The 20,830-nt window shown below is 37.0% G+C and overlaps 2 protein-coding genes across 4 annotated transcripts in view; one reads left to right on the top strand and one right to left on the bottom strand.

The window, feature by feature from the left end:
• The window catches only part of mindy3 (MINDY lysine 48 deubiquitinase 3), a 28,667-nt gene extending 9,822 nt beyond the window's left edge, over window positions 1–18,845 (bottom strand). The window contains exons 1-12 of one of the 3 annotated variants that reach the window (XM_032559095.1): window positions 18,715–18,845; window positions 17,072–17,346; window positions 16,698–16,777; window positions 16,497–16,557; window positions 16,201–16,407; window positions 16,008–16,059; window positions 15,105–15,219; window positions 14,809–14,882; window positions 13,918–13,997; window positions 13,646–13,716; window positions 11,530–11,610; window positions 414–486 (exon numbers count right to left, since the gene is read on the bottom strand). In XM_032559095.1, the coding sequence (XP_032414986.1) occupies window positions 414–486; window positions 11,530–11,610; window positions 13,646–13,716; window positions 13,918–13,997; window positions 14,809–14,882; window positions 15,105–15,219; window positions 16,008–16,059; window positions 16,201–16,407; window positions 16,497–16,557; window positions 16,698–16,777; window positions 17,072–17,300 (1,123 nt within the window). In that variant the 5' untranslated portion in view covers window positions 17,301–17,346; window positions 18,715–18,845. Of the gene's footprint in view, window positions 1–413; window positions 487–11,529; window positions 11,611–13,645; window positions 13,717–13,917; window positions 13,998–14,808; window positions 14,883–15,104; window positions 15,220–16,007; window positions 16,060–16,200; window positions 16,408–16,496; window positions 16,558–16,697; window positions 16,778–17,071; window positions 17,382–18,714 lie in introns of all 3 variants that reach the window. The other 2 variants (XM_032559094.1, XM_032559096.1) reach the window with 2 other exon arrangements.
• Window positions 18,846–19,552: 707 nt separating this feature from the next.
• The window catches only part of LOC116717660 (probable assembly chaperone of rpl4), a 32,368-nt gene continuing 31,090 nt past the window's right edge, over window positions 19,553–20,830 (top strand). The window contains exons 1-4 of the mRNA XM_032559187.1: window positions 19,553–19,796; window positions 19,930–20,039; window positions 20,119–20,265; window positions 20,388–20,537. Of these exons, the coding sequence (XP_032415078.1) occupies window positions 19,730–19,796; window positions 19,930–20,039; window positions 20,119–20,265; window positions 20,388–20,537 (474 nt within the window). The 5' untranslated portion in view covers window positions 19,553–19,729. The remainder of the gene's footprint in view (window positions 19,797–19,929; window positions 20,040–20,118; window positions 20,266–20,387; window positions 20,538–20,830) is intronic.

Genomic DNA, 20,830 nt, shown 5'->3' with positions numbered 1-20,830 from the left:
GTCACATCTTATGCAAATTAACCCCAGAGGAAAAAAAATAACAAAAAACTAACTTCCAACTTCAAAATGCAGATAAAAGAAATCAGTCATGTCCTTCCCACTGCCTTTTACCCCCGTCAGCTGGAAGCAGCAATAAGGGAGAGAAAGAGGGGAAAGAAGAAAGAGGCAGGATGGTTGACTCAGCTGTTAGAGGGGCTGATCTGACTAACTTCAACAACAACAGCAGAGATCAGAGAGCCATCTTGTTCCCCATGTAGAAGAAAAGGAAAGAGTGACTGAGAAGGGAGAGATGGGCAGGGGAAGTTTTCAATTAATCTGAAACATGGGGAAAAAAGAAAGCCCACAGGGAGTGGGGTGCAAGATTATGATCACATGTGCAGTGCAAATGATGCAAACACTTGTTGCTTATTTACCTTCCGGATCAAATGACTGGAAAACCCTTCTTGCTTGTTCTGATGGAGATTCTGGACCTACCAACGACATCTCCTATTGGGAAACAGCCAAATAGGTAAAAGAGGAGAAAAGGAAGAAACACAGGGAGAGAAGAATAGCAACAGTTAAAAAAGAAAACAAAAAAAACAAGCTCTGGATAACAAACTGGAGGAAATGTATCCTATGCATAGAGATTTTTAACTAATAAGAGGAGAGAGAGGGACGACTCTCAAAAAATGGAACAGATTTTAAATTGGTTTCTCAAAGAAAAGAACTTCTACAATTGTACAACAGAAGGAGTACTACAGCAAAGAGAGAAATCATGGCAGAAAATTAAATTATACAATTAGGTTAAAAAAGAAAATATAACCAAAGTACTACACATAAGTATTACATGAGGTCAGCATATTTTGTCAGTCACTAGTGACTTTGTGGTGCAGCAATAATGCATGTTAAACATGTATTTGATGTGATAGACTAAATCTGTGCAGTGAGAGGGGCTGAAGCAATCAGCAGAGAGTACTGGGTAATTAACTGATCCGCTGATAAACTTAGACAGCTTGTTTTCAGTCCAAACACACAATCAGGAAATCAAGCCTTACACATATAGACCATGTTCTGTGATAAACTTTCCTGTGTTTGTTGACTAAGAAAGGGCTTTACACTAACGCAGTGATGGAAGGGAATGAACAAAAGTGAAATGCGTTTGTTGATCTACACATTTTGATGCCTTTAATGACAGGCCTACAATCTACAGTACATATTTGCCTTGGGAAAGTATTCATAGTCCAAGTTACACACAGAAAACTTCAATATTTCTCATTGGGTTTTTAAATGATGGAAAAGCAAAAAATCTTACATAACTGAAGTGGAAAAAGAACGCATATTTTAAGAACTGGTCCACCTAGACAAAATTTGAAATCTGTGATACATGCAAAACTCTGTATGGGGCAGAAAACTGATACTTCGAGTTTCACTGAACACAGTATCCCCATGGTGAAACATGCATCATGCTGTGGCGATGGTTTTTATTCGGCTGGGAAAAAGTAGAGGCTGCAAAAAAAGTTGAGAGCTGGCTCACATTTTCAAACAAAACAACACATTCAGCAAGCGCTACACAGGAATCCCTGTCTACCCATATCTATTATATCTCTTTGCATTTGATAGATGTGCAAAGCTTGTGCGACAAATACAGGTGGCTTGTAGGTGAAATTACAGAGAAAATGGTTTCCACCATGTATTGACTCTTCAAAAGCGGACTGAATACTATGTAAATTAAAACTATGAATTCTGTGTAGATCTAGCACATCAAATCCTCCAAAAATACATTAAAAAATTTAGTTGCAACAGGACAAAACACTAAGGTAAAAAAACAACAACTTTTTTTACGCCTAGAGTAGATAAGCATTTTATTCTTGGTAGTGAACTTTCTGGAGGCTTTAAACTTTAAACTCAGAACTTAACTTGTACAACAAGATTTCTTAAGCTTAGTCTTATTTTTTCATAAGAATTTGATTTTTTTTTTTAAACTTAAGACTCCAATTTGCTTGAAAGATTATCAGAAACCTGACAAAAGAACAACCAATGAGTTCTTGCAAGAAAAACTTTTTTTTTTAAGGCAGAGGAGGCCACAAGATTAAAAATAAAAACCTAAAAACAAGATGAGAAGAGAGGAAAATGAAGAGAATAAACTTTTAAGCATTTTAAAATATGCCATTTTTTTATTCCAGCTAAAACACGTGCAAAATCGTAGATGAAAGCAGAAAGGGTCTCACTGTTCTTGCCTGAGTGTGGGAGGGCAAGTATTTATGACAACAAATCGCTGGACAAACACATAATGTTTTGAGAGAACAAATGAACCCTGCTCATCTCCTTTTAGCTGGCCTCTTTATTAAACCTAGAGCCTCAGATCCACACAGCCTGCTTGGGTTTCACAGTCCACTTATTACTGTATTCGGGGCTTACTCAGCGTGAGAGGGGTATTCAAGCAGACACATCAAGAAGAGATGACTCCCAGCTGCTGGCTCTTCAAATGTAAAGAAAAACAGTCACACGCCAGAGAATATATGCTCACATACCGTTCTGTCACACAAACTATCGCAAGGGGGCCGACATGTTAACATTACAGGCTCCATAAAGCCGACAGCATTTTTGTCATAAGCAGAATATGTCAGTGTTGCACTGATGATTGTGGACAACGGTTTGCAGGAGGAGGAAAAGTGATGAAAAGCTCTTTAAGATCTAAAAACAAACAAATCAGACCAAGTTTTATTACAGTGACCTGCAAAAGTAATCATACCCTTTAAAAACTTAACATTTTGTTTTTCTACAACCACATACTTCAATATATTTTGGCAAATTGGAATTTAAATAGATAAACCAATTTGTATTCAGTCCTTTTTACTCTTGATATCCTTCAGGAAAATCTTTTCGAGATTAGTCCCTTGACAAGAAAACTAGCTGGTCCATGGAGTCCATTTGTATTCAATTTATTATCCATACCTGAACTGTAAAGGAAGAAAGGCACAAAGAAAGCTGTTGCTGAAAGAAAGTTTCAGCAACAGGTTTGTTTCTCACATGTTTTCTAGGGTGCACATAAAGCATATCAGCATATGAGCACAATACTTTGTGTGGAGACAAACAATCCCAATATTGAAACATAGAGGTGGCAGAATCAGCAAACTGAGTTCATGGGAAGATGGATGAAACTAGATTACCAGGAAAAAAGCTATCTGGTAATGGTGTTGCACATCCAGATGACATCATAACTTGTGAAAGATAAACAAACATGTAACTAAAGTACAGGGTTTCTTTGTGCTTCAAGTTTATTGCAAACATAGACCCACGATCGTGAGTAATGCATCCATCTACTGGAAAAAAAACCCCAAACTTTTTCTAACTTCTATCTAAACAACATAGTTTAATTTAAAAAGTTGCATCTGGCTCCATCTGCTTTTTTGGCAAAGAAACAATTCAGTTGATGTTTCTTAGACTTTACGAGAATATCTTCATGTTCTCCTAAAACATTTTCTGCTGCAAACAGAACCTAGCACACTACTTGCATTGACAACCTGAATCTGTTGTACTAATAAGCTAATATTTATTTTAGTCCAAACAGTTATTTGTAATGTTGATATTGCGTACAGTGAATAGCGATGTATTGCGCAGCCCTAAGCAAGATGCAGGGATACATTGGAAGACAATTTGTTGCAGGCTGCAGAACAGAGATTTACTCTAGAGAAAACAATACTAAAACATTTTGTATGTTTTGGAATGGTCTAGTCAAAGTCCAGACATAAACTGAATTGGAATTCTGTGTCAAGCCTTAAAAAATTATGTTTACAGATCTTCTCGGTTCAAGTTGAGTGCTTGAGCTACTTCATCAAGAGGAATTGGCTGTAGTTGTAGTTGCCAGATATGCAAAGAAAGAAAAACATCCCTGCTGCTGTAATTGGCCATTTTCATTTGCAAAGGAAATACATTTGAAATCAATTGTAATTTGTGATTCCAATGTGACAAAATCTGGGAAAGAATAGAGTATGAATACTTTTACAAGCCACTTTATACTATATGTTCTAACAAATAAAATAAGTCTCTTCCCAAAGTGAAAAACTAGGAACCTTTATACTCAAAGTTCATGAACTAAAACAGCTTTCATGTAAATCATGTTTACTGACAATTGCAACATGAGACTGGCTTTATCAGAGGATAAACATTGCAAATCGGTCATCAGGGAACTAAGAGTGACATGCCTTTATGGCGTTTTTTTTAAACCCACCAAAATGAGCATGTTGAAAGGAACAGAGAGAATTGTGACTCATTGTTGTAAAAGATTGTGCAGATAAGCACAGGCACTAATAACGGCTGCAGAAATGACAGAACTGTGTGTGTCTCTGTATGCGATGACATGTCTGCTTGCTTGTCTTTGATCTGTGTTTTATTAGAGGCCCCAGGAAGATGCTGCTGAGTTGGAAAACAAGTCACGGAGCTAACACTCTCTGCAGGGAGGTTTGGAAGTGCGCGCCTGTCTACTTGGTGTTTCTTCTTTCTCCACTGTGAACATGTTAGTAAGAGACAGAATCTGAGCAATAAACACACTGCATCCCATGATACCAAATGTTTGCTTATACAGGAGCATTGAATTCTGTTCTGCTTAGAGCTCCTACAAACACACAAAACACAGCGTCACACGCTGCAGCACCAAGGCCAACTCACTTTAAGTGTAGCTAATGAAATCAAGGAGCACATTCCAAACTCTGCAGTTTGACCTTTTATGCACAAACCCTTGACCTGCATGACAACGCAACAACAATATACCCCGAATGAGTAAAGGATGAACAACATACAGATACACACTTCCTGACTGATTAAAAAAACAAATTATACTGTGGGATTATTTTCTCTAACCCAAAGCAGCAGTAAACGGGATAAAACAAGACTGTGAATTTAAGAACTAATTTAATTGCTTTATGCAGTATGAAGAGAGAGTGCATTTTTGATTAGTCAGTTTCCAAATTTTTCACATTTAAAATTCCATACTTTTCCAGAATAAAAGCTGTAGACAAATTTTTAAAGAGGAAATAAGTTGCACAAACAGAAGGATGGAATAATAAATTCATATAATTGGGTAGATGGACAGAGGAATTAATAAACTAGGGAAAATGGATAGATGAAAGCATAAGGAAAACAGATGGTTAGATGGATGTTGGATAAAGATTATGGGCAAATGGAAGAATGAAAAGGGAGTAAACAGAGAGAGAGAAGGAAAACAAACAGGAAGATGGAAACCAGGGTACTGAATTGAGAGACGTAGGGAAAATGAATAGACAGGGAAAATACAAATAGGGCTGTCAAAATAGTTGATATATCAAAACAAAAAATGATTAAAAATAAAATAAAATAAAATATATTGAACAGAATTCATTTGTTCTCTAATTTGCCCAAATTATGGCAGTTCTGGTAGAAAAGCTGCAGAAACAGAGACGCTCAGTCTGTCCCCTACCTGCAGGCGCACACCTGCCAAAACAATGGGTTGCTATTAAAAGTTGTAAATTCCAACATGGCGAGGACATTTCCCCCAAAAAACAAACAACATCATATCAACCTTCTTAAGCTGACAAAGCAAACACAAGTGTCGTTATGAGGTATTTTCTCCTCTGATGTGGACAGTGGAGACAAAAAAATCTTAAGCGCTTCCCAGGACATCTGCTGGAGAACTGGTTCTGCACCACACGACATTCTAGTCACGTAACACTTTGTTCTACGTACTGTGGTATGAGTTAATACAGGAAAATGTTAATCAGCACAAGGCTTAGTAGAATACCAAATACTCAAGCCACAAGACAAACCAGTGTTCCCCATACATTTAGTTCTAAAGACATTGGAGACTATATGGGTGATTACAATACAGGTTATGGTGATACAGTGGTACCTGACAAGAAAAAAAAAAGTAAGAGTGACCGACCCTGCTGTATTTAGTCACCCAAGAAAATATTCTTCAGTGACCAGAAAGACAGAAATTGTACAGGGCTTTTTCTGCTGAATACATTTTCTTGGATCTTGTTTATGCTTGTAATAGGTTTTGCATGAACTAGATATAGGTCTGTTTTCAGTCAATTTATTTTAGTATAGAATGACCCTTTATTTGTTCCAGAGTAGTAAAATCAATTTGTACCAATATTAAATTGACAGGCAAATGCAAGCACACACTGGCCCACTAATGACAAGCAATATTAACACAACTGAATCAAAATGGTACACACTTCACAAAGGATATTAAATGTTACTAAGCGTTATCTTGTTTACTGCCAGACCAAACAGCAAAGTGACACTTAAATTATATAATTTTGTAAATAAGGGTTCAATTGTCCTCTACTTAGTCTTGAATATTATAATTAATCATATTTTTGCATTCAACTAGAAAGAGAAATGTAATAAGTTAGTGCAAATATGGATTGTTTTTATTATAGTAAATGGACAGGCATATACTGTACAGTATGTGTAGCTATACAAGATAATACCTGGATGGATTCAAGGACAGATATATGAATGGTGGACTGCATAAAACTTTTAGACAATGACACAGTCTACAATTTAGAAAAATAAAAACATTTCATTAACCTTAAGAAAGTTTTGAGATTGTATAAGAACCTTAGATATTAGCCAAAAGATCTCGACTGGCCTGCAATAGATTTGAAGTTCTGTTGACTGTCTGAGTTATCGTCCTTTGTTATAATCTGGTTGGGTTTCCTGCATCATGGTCTGCTAGATAAAGTACAAAAGCTTGTCTGAAAGTAATTGGACCCTTTCAGCACTTGTGTCACTTCATGGAATGTCTGTGAATGGGTAAAACCTTCATCAGCATTTTTGGGGGTTCTTCAAGCAGAGAAGATCTCTCACTCATCTAGTTTCCCCTTTCACTTTGTCTCTTGCCCTTGTTACCTACCTTTTCCTGGGATAAGTAGGTACTCCAGTTTTGTAGTATTTCCTCCCTTTTTGCCCTCCACTTTTTGTTCATTCTTCCTTTCAGACTTTATCTCCACATCAAGGTAGCTACTTCAGGTAAGACAGGTAGGCATAGCCTTTTACTAGAATTACACTTTCTTTCCCTCCTGTTCTCCTAAAGAGGTATTGTGTGTGCTGAGAGGCTGTGAGTGGACATGGAGTATATTTAAAGGTCTCAGTTTCAAAACAAAGCACAGGTCTTGGATAATGTCTCCAGTCTTGTTCAGAGCAGGTAGAGATAGCCTTACTACAAGACACATCGAGTAGAAGGTCAACATGCAAGACCTTGTTATGTAAATGTGTCATTACTCTGTTTGTGCTTTATAGTTTTTAGTTAATCTAAAAAAACTTGGGTCATATAAAAGCATATGACCCAAGACATCACAGGAAATCACAAGAAACAATGAAAAGCTTTTCTCCTGTCACATAATGAGAGTGCAGTTTCTGCTGGAGGTCTGTGGGTATGAGCATGAGTCTCGAGTGTGACAGACAGAACAAAACAGTGATTTATGAAACCGTCTTTGATAACCAAAAGTGCGTCTCTGTGAAAAGAGATGAGACACCAGTGAGTAGTTGTATAACACACTGATGGCTCCTATAACACTGACAAACACCCAAGGGTGAACGAAGAATAATGCAGCTCGTACACACTTCCTATGACAACCCTTTATCCCATTACAATGACCTTTGGTCTGACCTGTCAAAGGTTATTAATGACTGCTAATGTACACCGCTTTGTTGTTTTGTGTTTACATATGACCCGCACCCACTGATCAAATGAACAAGGGAGCAATCCTGTTTAGAGGAAAAAAGATCCTTAAATGTGCCTGTGGTGTTCTATAGAAATCTTCCTCCATCTTTTTATTGCACCTTTTAAAAATGATTTAATGGGTCAGCAGCAGTACCGGCAAGAATGGCATCGTAGACAAGCCTCTTATTGTGCACGCAATACATTTATATTCTCGTTTTAAATAGAAAAAGGTTCCGTAAAATGAAACTAGGTTTTAAAGAATACCTATAAAACAGTTCTGTATCCAGATTTGTCCCAATTTAAGATGGTCCAAAAACCCTAAAAATTTGAACATATCGCTATGTCCCTGGGCCCGTCTTTTGTTCCAGTGGTTACATTGTAACAAGTCCAGTCTCCAGGAAGTAGTTAGTTCCACATTTCAATTGCCTAAATCTACTGAGTTTCCTTCATAAATGAATACAAGTTGGTTGTGCATGGCAGCATATCATTCAATTATTTTCTAGGGAAATCTTTATTTCTTCTCAGTCAGTCCACTTTCTTCTTTTTTACTAGCCTTTAAAAGACGTTTTGTGTGTAGACAGAGGTGGAAGTCTTAGAAGACAGAAAGCACCATAACGGCTGTTACCTCTTCAAGTAAATGACTGACCCAGAGCACAACTACTGTACACGCAGTCACACAAACACACACACATGCAAGTCCCAGGAGAAGTTCAGATACAGCCTGTGAACCTCATCACTCAGTGAGGGTAGAGTAAAGACTGATGAGAAATGTCACAAGAGGATCCCCCTCCCCTAAGCCCCTTTCCTGAGTGACCACTGCAGTGCCCTTTTTAAGTGCATCCTTCCTCTCAACTTCCTTTCCTCCCCTTTTCATTCCATGAGGGACTATTAAGGTAAAGAATAAGATTTGCAGGATGATCCTTCAATTGGGCAACCTAGTCACTAAAAACTGGAATGGAAAGTAGGCTGATTTTCTGGAATATGACTCTGATTTTTTTATCCTTCTCCTCTACCTGCATACTAAAAACTCCAGTCAACTCCAATCTCCAATCACCAAATACCAATCTTTAAAAGGCCGGACCTGCTGATTCCGATTTTGGCCAGTGCCAATTCTTTTGTTTGAAATGTCACAAATTATAGCAAGAAAGTCACTGAGTTGGCAACAGTGGGGTCACTATTGTTAACTGCAAATGTACAGACATAACCTGGTGGGCCAGTCTATCCATAAAACCTCTCTCATGGAAGAGCAGAAGAGGACAGCCAGTGGTTGATTTTTAGACCTTTTCTGACGTTGATACGATCAGAGGATGAGATTGGCTTCATATGCAAGTATTGGCCAATCACTGATTTTTCCAAAATTAAGAAAAGAGGTGCAAATAAATTGACTGGCTGATAAATCAGTGTACACCTTATTACAATCCAATGTACAGCCACTATGGCTTTTTCTAGCACACAGACAAACCTTAATACAGGAAATAGAGTCTTGGAATGTGAAACAGAAATGGCAATATTTATTTTGTGTAGGCAGATTAAATAAAAACAAAGATGACAATTTAAAAGCCATGGTCACACACTGACAATCGCTCAGGGTAATAAACATGAGAGGATTTGCTGGAGTTAAAAGCATCATAATTAGGTATGATTTTGTTTTGTTTAACAAAAAATAGAAAATAAGCTTCAAATTAGTTTGGTAAACCTGACAAGTTTTATTTGGACTTTCTTTAAAAGGAAATCTTTTTCAAAGTAGATCCAACAAGTCTACTTTTCTCTCCAGTTGGTCTTTAGCTTGTGAAGCAGACTACAAGCATCAACATGTAGCTCTATCTGTGTATCTTAACCAGTTTTTGTGTTCTTAATGGATCTCAGTGAAACAAATGCATTCTGATGAACCTTTGGAATCGCATTCCTTGGAATACTCCAACCAGCTAAATCCACACACGCACACACCACTAACGCTAATCAGGATTAAATTTCTTCTGCTCTGCAATGTGAATGTACATACAAACATATCACCAGCCTCAGGGACTTGTGTGAATCGGTAACTCATTAGCACATACATGATTGGTTCGTCACAGATCCAACATCTGATACACTAGGACTGCCGGGTGGAGCTTTAGTCATGTAACCGAGCTTTTAATCAATTTTATATTAAGGGTGTGGTGTAATAATAGAGATGACTTCCTAGACCCTTGATTTAATTTTCAATCTTTTGCCGTATATAGTTACAGTCTCACTGATGAGCGTGATAACCTGGTTTAGTACAAGGTGAATGCATTCACACACACCTGTATAAGGAAACACACATGACGACACTCTCCTCAGGTTTCTGTACCAGGTCCTAACATTGCCTCAGCTGTAATTTGGGATTAACCAGTTACAGCATTTCTGGAACACCGAGTAGAAAAGGTCAGAAAAAGTCTCGTGTTTTTTCAACCAGCTGGAGTTTTGTGAACTAAGAACACAGAGCTCTGCTACTGCAACAAGACAGTCCAAAAAGAGATTAAAAGCTGTAAAATTACAACAAGCGCAGCAAAGTTTGTCAAAGTTGTACAACTTTAACTCGGTAAGCAAGGAATGATTTCGCAAGTTAATAAGCATAATTGCTACAACAGAATCATTGGTTAGTTTTATTACTGAAAACCACAGCATTTAAGCATGGCATTTTCACAACAAGACTATGTTTCTGTCCATTGCCCCTGTAAAACTGGGATTCAACAGAAACCATTTTGGCTGCATTTCATCTCTCACATTTATTCCTTAGGTTTACAAACCAGCAGAAATCTTGTAAAAGGGGATGTATAAACAAATTTAAACAATACACACCATAAGATTAAGGTCAAAATCACTGTAATGCATAATGCTGGCCTGGCAGGGGGTGTTAACGATACCAACATTTAAGGATTCTAAGCATCACTAAAGCTGTGGCAGACTAAAGAGCCTTGTATTTTCTTTGGAACCTTTTAGCCTCTCAGCTTTCTCTGTTTTGACAAAACAGGCAGGACAATGTAAGCCAGATGCCAGGGAAAAAAAAAAGGAAATAAAAATAAAACTAGACAGAGAGGGAAAAAAATAAGCATAAACACACACACGCCGGCACACAGAAAATACAAAACAAAACATAAAACCTTCTACTATTGTTGTGGCTTCTAGTACAATTTGTGATAATAATTATGTGAAGCGTAATCATCATAATTAATTATTTCCAGATATAAATTGCATACAAATACCCATTTTATTTTTAAAAGGGTGCAAACACAGGAGAAAAGTTTTGTTCAGTTAAATATCTTTGTTAATGTGACCCTTGCATTTGCAGCAAGTTAACACCACATTAACAGTCACACTCTAATAGCACAAAATCATTTATTCAAATTACGTAATCATCTCATTCTTGATTATCCATTTAGTCAAATATGAATGCTGAGAGTGTTTGAGACTAAACTCTACCAAGAAAAAAAAATCTGGAACATCAATCCACATTGTTATAATTGCCCTGACAGTAAAGGTAAACCTGGTGTCTTTTACTGAAGCCAAGCAGACTTTTGCATCATACAATATAACAAATGTACTATTTAACTCCCTTCATCCCCACTTGATACTTGATTGGTGACAATCCAACATACAGCACCTGCCATATAAGACAATCTCCTGTGTTCACATTCCTTCCCCCTCCATCTCTGCCTCACCTGTTTTTCCACACACACTGATATTTGATCTACACAAAACTAAATCTGTTGAGCACATTCCTTATTTTAGTTTTTCTAACCTGCTGAGAAATATCTGCCTGTGTTGCACACTCTGTGTCGGTGTGTGAAATATGTGCTGGATGAGTGCACTCAACTTGCCTTGGTGAAAAATACAGAGAGATGTGTTTCACTGCCAAGAATCCAAATAGGGAACTTTGGAGATTTGAGGAATGTCCCGACCTAAAATAGATAAAATAGATTATAAGAGGAGAGAATCTATTTTTGGCAAGTACCTCTATGATTTAGCATTTGCTTCTAATAAAACATGTCTTTTTCATTAGAGAAATGTACTGACTAACTGAACAGAAAAGACAAGTTACAAAAATTAACTCCCCAAACACCATCAGGATTAAATTAAAAACTCATATTCACCAAAATGATCTTTCCCCTTGTTTGGAGAACATGTATGTTGTGTATTTATGGGAACACATGCACATTGCAAACAGGTTCATTATGTCAATTTGCAGACTGGCTTCCATATTTTTATGATAGCTTGATTTCTCTTTTGCACATCCATATTAAAATTTTAGCTCTTTGTGACTTAAGTTGCAACAATATGTTAAAATCCCAAGATTCATGATCTCACAATCGTTTTAGAAAATACCTTACTTATTTTGTGTAACTTGGATTTGCCTCAATCAAAAAGCTTAAATATATAGGTATATAAATGCCCTAAGTATTTCTTACATTTTGAACACGATTCCCTCCCAAACTAAATGTACTTTATTAGAATGTTGTGCAACAAACCAACACGAAGAGAAAGGAATAGGAAAAAGAACTTTTTACAAATGAAACTCTGAACAATGTGGAATGAATATGTATTCATTCCCTCCGAGTCAAAACTCCAGTTCCAGTTCAGTTCCAATTTGAGTTGTAATTCTTTGAAAGCAAGTCTCTACATTTTTACCTGCAAGTCAGTTTGGATGGAGATGGTTTCAACAATTTTCAAGTCTTTGCTTGGGTGACTGAAGCTCCAAGGCAAACACATTCAAGCTATTATGCAAAATCGACTTTTTTGAGCTTTATATCATGTTAAGATGTTATTTTCTTATCAAAGACATAGCCAGACTGTTGCTTTAATTCCTTCATGCATGTTAGAGAAATCCTTGAATGTCCCATGGCAGTAATTCGGGGGTGCCTTAAAGCCTGTTACTGCAATGCAACACTCATTTACCCAAAGCTTTGCCTTGGCGCTTCAGTCACCTAAGCAAATCCCCCATCCCCCACTCCTCCTCCACACAGCTCTACCAGACTAGCGGCAGCAGCAATCAGCAAAAACCTGGTGGAACGGCGCATCTGCTGAACTTTTTATACAAATCGCAACACTTCTAAAGACAGTTGCAAATGGCATCAATGGATAGTATGGAGAAACATTGTTGTGATGATATGCTGAAGGCCAAGTGTTGGAGAGCATAGGAGGTTCTTAAAAAGACTGAGGCCAATTTCAAGGAGTCAGATACAGCTATAGGGTGTAAGTCAAATTTCTTAAGTTGTTTTCAATATATACAAGATTTTCATAACAACTAAAGGTAATACAGTTGCTTGATTCCAGTGTATCTCCCACCCCCTTAATTGTATTTAAGCTTTACACTTCTAATGTAAAAATTTGCTTTGATCACCATCTCTAGCTCTGGCTGAATGTTTTCTTTTCTCTCCAGCTGGAAGGTGAACCTCTGCCACAGTCACAAGTCTTTTGCAGCCTCCAACAAGTTTTCTTCCAGCATAACTGTATTTAGCTTCATCTATCTTCTCATTTCTCTGACTATGTTCCCGCATAAGGGAAGCTTCCCCAAAGTGTGATGCTGCCACCATGTTTCAAGACGGGGATTGTGCATTAAGAGTGTTGTCCATGTAGTGTTTTAATACAAATAGCAATTAGGTTGTAGGTACTGTTCTATGTTTCACATAAAAGCAGAAAATTAAAGTGAGAAAGTGTGTTGTGTCCTTTTGATTTGTTTGAACAGTCTACTTCTAAATCTTTTAAAAAGTGTTGTAGTTTACTTTTACTGGAAATTTACCAGATCTCAGAGTTAAAAGCAACATGAATCAAATATCTATTTACTCGTAAGTTTTTGTCCTCAGCTCAATTGTGTTCATCTTGAATTCTCGATCAAAGTAAACTGTAGTTTAAAAAAACAAACAAGTTTTCAGCACACTTAGCAAGAGCTTGACAGTTTGCTTATACTTCTCATTTATCTTCTGCATGTGTTTGTACCTTGCAGTAGCGCAGTGACTCCATAAGCGTGAGGAAGCCAACAGATGCTTGTTTATGAATTCCATGCAACTCTACAAAAAAATAAACAGAATTAAAAAGAGAGGTGAACATTGATATTATTGATGGAAGATTGAGTCATTTACTGTTAATATGTGAAGATATGAAATTAAACCAATGACTAATCTCAGAGAAATATGGTTAAAACTAGAATTACTACTTGCTCTATGTGTTAATGAGATTTATTTTTCAACAACATCAGGGCCAGCTCTTACTCATGCCAGAGCATTCCCTGTCTCCATCCCATACATTAGAGACGGCATGGCCGGTTATAAGGAGGTTCACCAGGCTCTGACTGAACGAGAAAAGGACAAGAAAAACAATGTTTATGTAAGAAACAAAATCTGCTGTGCACATATGTGCTTTGTGAAGAAAATAGGGAGAGCTCTGCATAAAATATTAAAATCAATATGTTCTTAAGAGCCACTAACATTTCTTAGAGAAACTTTGAACTTCACAATGCTGATCATGTACAGTATATGATGTGTTCAGCTCTCCCTCGCATCCATAAACTCAAACTTAAACTGATTTTGTGCAGCCGAGAGTCGCAGAAGTTTCCATAGAGACAATGGTCAACTTTAAGCCCAAATTAAACTTAAAGCTCATGCTGTGATCATGAAAACAGAGACATTATTCCCACTTGTTCTGCATCCCTTTTATCTTGTCAATATGTGGGAGCTTGCTGCAAGCAGGGAGAGACACCAGCAGCGGGTTTAGAGGTGCAGTAGGCAAGGATAATGTATTTGTATAAAATCAGTCATATATATGGTTTACACATACAAAATGTGCTGTACAAGAAATGAATGGAAAAGTGTTAAAATAACAAAATCCTTTATGTTTTGCTGACTAAAGACCCCAATGTATCAAACGGGGATAAACAAAGGATGAAAAATGCAGCTTAAGGCATTCCATCACTTCTAATTTTGGGCTCTCACCATCATAAAGAGAAGTATAGACAAAAGAACAGCAAAGTCTTTAATTAGCAATAGAATTTTAATAAAAACAAAAATCTACTTTGTTTTACTAATGTAAACTAAAACAGCTTTGAATGATAATCATTTTAAGTCAGCTTAATGCTGAAGAAACAAGAAGATGGATTTGTATACCTTCCGTGACCATGTATAGGGTCTATGAGGGGCTCTGTTGGGTCCTGGATTTCATTTCTAATATTCTCTATGCCCTGCAAAAAAGAGCAAAAGATAACATTTGTTGAACATTTAGAAATCTTTGCAACCTCCACATAAAGTTTGAACATTACATATTTTTGAATAAGTATCCAAACGCAAAACCGAATATTTGATTTGTACCTAATTAACTTTATTTTTTTAAATCCCCAGAAATCATATTACCGCCATCAGTGTTTGAAATTACCATTTCTCCCCTGCTACATTTTTCCCCTTACCTTAGTGAGGATGACAGAGTAAAGGAAAAGCAAAACCCCACAGCACCCCCTCCAGGACTGGTATAGAGACAGCACCTCCTCTCTGAGATCAGACACTGACAGGACAGTTCGCTTGCTGCAGGATAAAGCAGCAAGTAAGAATAGTATATAGTAAAAAAAAAAAAAAAAATATATATATATATATATATATATATATATATATATATATGAATTATAAGAAAATAAAATGAAACAACAGAAAGTAAATTCCAAGGGTGTCAGGTTGTAAAATGTCACAGGACATGGATTGTGTTTGCCAGTCCTTAATGTGTAAAGATAAAAAAAAATATGATGCAAGACAAAACAGGACAAAGAAAAATTAGACCGCTAGGGATTAGCGCGCCATCCTTCTCATCCTATTGCTCATTAAAAAAATACCAGTGAAGCTGTCTTATTTAGCATGCACCTCTTTGCTTTGAGCAAGCTTTGCGTTTTGCTGACTGTAGTCTAAGCTGTCAGGGACTATGTGATCAAATTTCAATGTTTCTCACAGCAAGCTCAACCATGCATATACTTAATTTGCTGGTGTGTCTTTAAGAGACACCTTGTGTGTAAGCATTCTTTCAACAAGGCAATCAATGAAAGCAGAGAGTTGGCAAATTGTAAGGAGAGTGAAATTGAAAGTTCAATTTAAAAGCCAAGACAGATAAATTGAGACCTCCTTTTTATGCTCCTCATGCTTCTGAGAAAAATGCAGCAGACTATAAAAATCCTGCACTTTAGCAATTGTCAAATCTCATTGTTTGTTTTAAATCCCTCCCTCCACAGTAGTCATCATTTTACAAGACTATATTGGGAAAGGTATTTATGATGAGAGGAAATATTAGTATGGTATTTGATAAAAATGTAATAATCTTAACTTACTGAAGTACGCTGTGAAACTGCTCAAAGCCAAGGTCCTCAGCAGCCAAAGCAGCTAAACACAAGAAAACACAATCACAGAACCATCAAGACAAAACATCAGACTGTCAGAGTTAGTCTGTCAAACTTCAGTAAAATGTATTTAGTTGGGCAGGAAAAGATGCAGTCAGTGAGTGGGCGATGATACAAGACTAACTTGGCTGCTGTTCCTGTGGTGACTGACTGCTCTCTGGTCTTGGCATGTCCTGTGTTTGAGACTGTGTCTGGGTCTTAGAAAGCGTGCTAGTATATGGGCTCTGTCCCTTGGCCCATGTCACAAAACAGAACCCTGTGGAGGGGCTGGCACAGGCAGACTCAAGGATTTCACTCAGTGTTGAACACAGGGCCATCTTCTGATCCTCTTCTAACAGAGACAAACATGAAAATATCAATTGTTTTGGTTAGACATAAGGAAAACAGTAAAACCAATAATATTTTTTTTATGGAAGTTACCTGACATTTGTCTCCATGTGGAATTTTCTCTGTTAAAAAGAATGTTCTTTAAAAGGAAAGCCTGCAAAGAAACAAACTCAGTTTACAGCAATTGGAATTTTAGTTACATGTCATGTTAGAAACTTATTTAACATTCAATGATCTAATCTTGTTGCCACTGAATGTACTAATATTCAGGCTGTTGTGCAGTGAGAAACTTACCTGAACAGGTGCAATCACAGCACATGGTCCTCCTTCAAACTGTTTCAGAGCCGTTTGCTCATGCTCACTAAAAACAAACCCTGTAAAAAAGGGAAGTCTTCATTCAACAGTGAGCCAGTAATTCATCTAGTATACATATTTAGGCACACAATAAACAAAATTTCAGCTGGATCTTTAGTAAAACAAAGACTAACAACAGACCTATACATAAAAAATAAAAGAGGAAGATTTAAAATGTTCAAAATAGTTTGATAAACTCTAGCCTGTCTAGCCTGGCAGAAAGATATATTCTTCCAATAAAATATCAAATGTTTGCCAATTTCTAAACAACTGAAAACATGGACTCACTGTGGTTATCACAACAAAAGCCCTACCTTGAGACCATCTTCGGAAGATCGAAGTGGAAACTCCTCCCCCTGATGGTTTTCCCCAAACCAAATCAACCATCTCCTTATTTAACTCTGACATGATTGGCTTCAAATCCTTAGTAACGCCCTCTTCGGTCCGACTTTCATGCAGGGACAAGAGAGGCTGTCTGTTCTTAATGAAGTCTCTTCCAAATCGCAACACTCCACTTCCCAGGGCAGTGTGTACCTGTGGCATTAGCCACAACTTCTCTCTGTGGTCCAACTTCGTCTGAGCTCAGGGGCTGGCAGCAAAATGGAGCATAGGTATAACATCAATCTGCCAGGCAACAGCACACAAACACAAATCCAGATTTGCTTTTGGTTAAGGTGACTTCAAGAACAGACAAAACAACTGTTATATTTAGTAACAGAAGAGCTTGGATTTTGTATAGTTGGACAGATATTCACAGATTTGTACTTTACTGATATTCTCAAACAAAGTGCTGTAAAGTACTGCTTCCCTCTAGTCAAATTGAGTTATATAATGACCTAACTGATCACTGTATTAAACATTTACCAAATAGATATTTCCAAGCTGGTACTAATTGCAATTTCTTCTTAATGTTTGATCAGCAGATTCTGGTTTTGGTAAATTATGATTTATTTTTCTAATATCCATCATAGTCATCTGTGTACATTTTATTTTAATTCAGTGATTTAAGTTAACGAAATTGACCATATGAAGGAAAAAAAGCTTTCTGAAAAAAAATGTCTGTTTGTTGTTGTTTTTGTTCAAGCCAGAAAAGTCATCTTCTGTCTTGATGACTTTTCTGCATGTCTGCAAAAAAGTAGCTTCAAATGTTTTCCCCAAAATAATCTTCCACCATCCATGGGAAAACAAAATGTTCCACAAAAGGTGGCGCATTTTCTTGCCACTTTCTGATGAGATCAAGTTGTTTACTTCAGTTTTCAAGTTACAGTTAATTAGTAGAACATTTTATTTTATTTTAAATAAAATATGAAAAAAGCATTACATAAACTTGTTTTGTGAAATAATATTCTCTGTCACAGCTTTTAAAAGCTTTTGAAAATTTATTCTACAGCCTCTTACGTTGTTGTTGAAAAAAAAAAAGCAAAAACTTTTGAGCTATTGTCGAAACTGACATGAGCAGTGATGAATTATGAAGAAAAATTCAGAAAGATTTTTGGGCGTTTACTACTTGTACTACACAATTTAGCTTGGGAAGTGTTCTTGAATTACATTTCTAATGAAACATAAAAATTGCAAGCTATATATACGCAATGACCGTACACATCACGTTTTAAGTATTTGCAGAATCTGGCGCTAATAGTTATTTGAACACTTGCTCGCTCTGCAGCCAAGCTAAAAGGCTAGCGGCTTCGTTAACGTCAGGTGGTTACAACGGATGATAAACAACGAAATATTTAACAACGAGCGAACAGCTCACTCTTTATTACAGTATGGCGAAGCAAAAGTTAAAATATTAGGTAACTTGACGTGGCACCATCAAGCATTAGCATTAACACCTTTCAGCTAACCTTACATTGCCTTATCATTCAATTTCTTGTCACTCCAGGGCGGCGGCAGATTTAACGGTCGTGAGAGGCTGCAGTTTGTCATTATTTCGACGTAAATATTCTACACTTACCTCAAAATAGACTCGAGTATTAGGGGGTCTGTGTAGACTGTATTTTGTTGAGCAATTTCACCGCTAGCCTCATTTCTGTCATTCGTTTATTTACAACAAATTGTAAAATGAAGAAAAAATACTGCGTCCATTTGACGTACTATACTATTGGTTGAAATCGAGAAAGTTCCGGATGCGTCACAAGGCGTTTTCTCGACGCATTGCCTGATTGGCTCGTCACCTTGTCGATCACGTTTAGCGCATCCTCAGAAATGGATCGGTAAATTTAAAACACAGTTTATGACTTAATTTTTTTATTATTATAGCTTTCAGAATATTTCTGCAAAAACGAACATAACACTAGATGTAAAATATTTTACGTTTCTACTTGCTAAGTTTTAAAAATGTATTCAGTATGATTGGTATTTTGTTCATTATCTGTCTCCGTAGTTGTGACTGTGGATGCATTTCTTAACAATCAGCCGGTGAATGACCTGGGTGGAAATGATCGCAATGATAAGAGTATTTTCCTTTTAAATATAGGGAAAATTATGTATATTTATTTTAGCTGAAGGAGGTTAGAGGCAATCTGTCAAACAGATCCTGGATTATTATATCAACAGCCGTTAACAAAAAGCAAAAATTACATACAATTTACCAGAGATCACCTCCTGACGCATGCACAGCGTCAGGAGGGTGGGAATCAAAATCTGCAGATCAAATAACTTTATTTAGAAATATGCTTAAATATCAATGACAGTGAAAGAGGCGTCGGTCGAGCATGCCGGTTGAGGAATGGACATGTCACGACAGATGCACTGTTTGAGATTGATTGTGTACAAACCACTCCTACACGGCGTCCCTATTGCCTCGTCAAGTCGCAAATGGGGCGCACCCAGCTTCAGCAACTTACCGCATGCGTGTTGCATGCCGCCTGCTGTTCAGAGTTCTTTAGCATGCGTGGAGTATATTTGGGAAAAGCTTTTTATTAAGGGGCAAAATTTATTGTAAAGAGTAACGAGCGTTATTTATCAGTATGGGAGGTCAGGCTAAGAACAAGAAGAAAAATAAACCCAAGAGGAAGGACAACCGTCAAAACAGGGGTCAGCTGTGCAGTGTTATTATTATTATTATTTTTTTGTTGTTGTTATATCCAATGTAAAATGTGTTCGTGCCATTTATCACTAAATGAGACACTAGCAACTTTTCATTCGCGCCTATGTTTCATCTCCACAGATGGAGGATTTGTTGATTTGTCACCTCAAGAAAGGATGAAAGTAAGAATGCACGAGAAAGCCAAGAAGAAGACAGCTGAAAAGTACTCAGTACAGCAACTACTAGATAAGGTGCTTTTAAAACTGAAACATTTCACCGTAGAAAGTGGCTAGGTTTTATTCTGTACATTTATTTATCTTGTGTGTTCAGACTCAGGAGTACATGGACAGTTTTGACTTTGACATGGCCAAAGCTTTCTGTCAGAGAGCTTTGGATGTGGACTCCAACAACCTACAAGCTCTTGACATGCTGGGACACATTTGCTCTGAATTAGGAGACATGCAGAAAGCTAAATCAATATCCTTTTGTGACTTTATTTTCTTTATACATTATCTACTGATTAGTCACTAAAGCATTGTGTATTTTGTTCATTCTGTCCTGAAATGGGAATTGTTTGGGCTTCCTTTACCAACTCCTAAGTGTTTCTCCGTGCAATAGACCTGAGCCCGGATGTTGGTCATAGCAAATACATGTATCTGGGACAAATTCACTCCGGCCAGGAGGCTGTGGACTACTACACAAGAGGAACACAAGTTCTTCTATCAGTTCTAGAGAAGCAGGAAACAGAGGTTAGTGAGAACAACTTCTTACCCTTTGAACCTATCCACATTTGGTCACTATACAACTACAAGCTTTAATATATCTATATATTAATTACAATTATATTTATAGATACTGTAGTTTATGTGGTAGACCAATCCAAAATAGTGTATTATTACCAATATAAAAGAAAATAATAAATGCTTTTCACAATATTTTAGAAATAAAAAACAAACTTGTGGCATGCTTTTGTTGTCAACCCTTCTGAGTGATGACTTTGCAGAAAAATCTTTTTCTGCAGTAACAGCAGTCACTCTTCTGT

Source organism: Xiphophorus hellerii, chromosome 3 (assembly GCF_003331165.1).
Source record: "Xiphophorus hellerii strain 12219 chromosome 3, Xiphophorus_hellerii-4.1, whole genome shotgun sequence".
Lineage (NCBI taxonomy): Eukaryota > Metazoa > Chordata > Actinopteri > Cyprinodontiformes > Poeciliidae > Xiphophorus > Xiphophorus hellerii.
The sequence above is the reverse complement of the archived record's forward strand: the minus strand, read 5'-3'. Positions and strand labels throughout refer to the sequence as shown.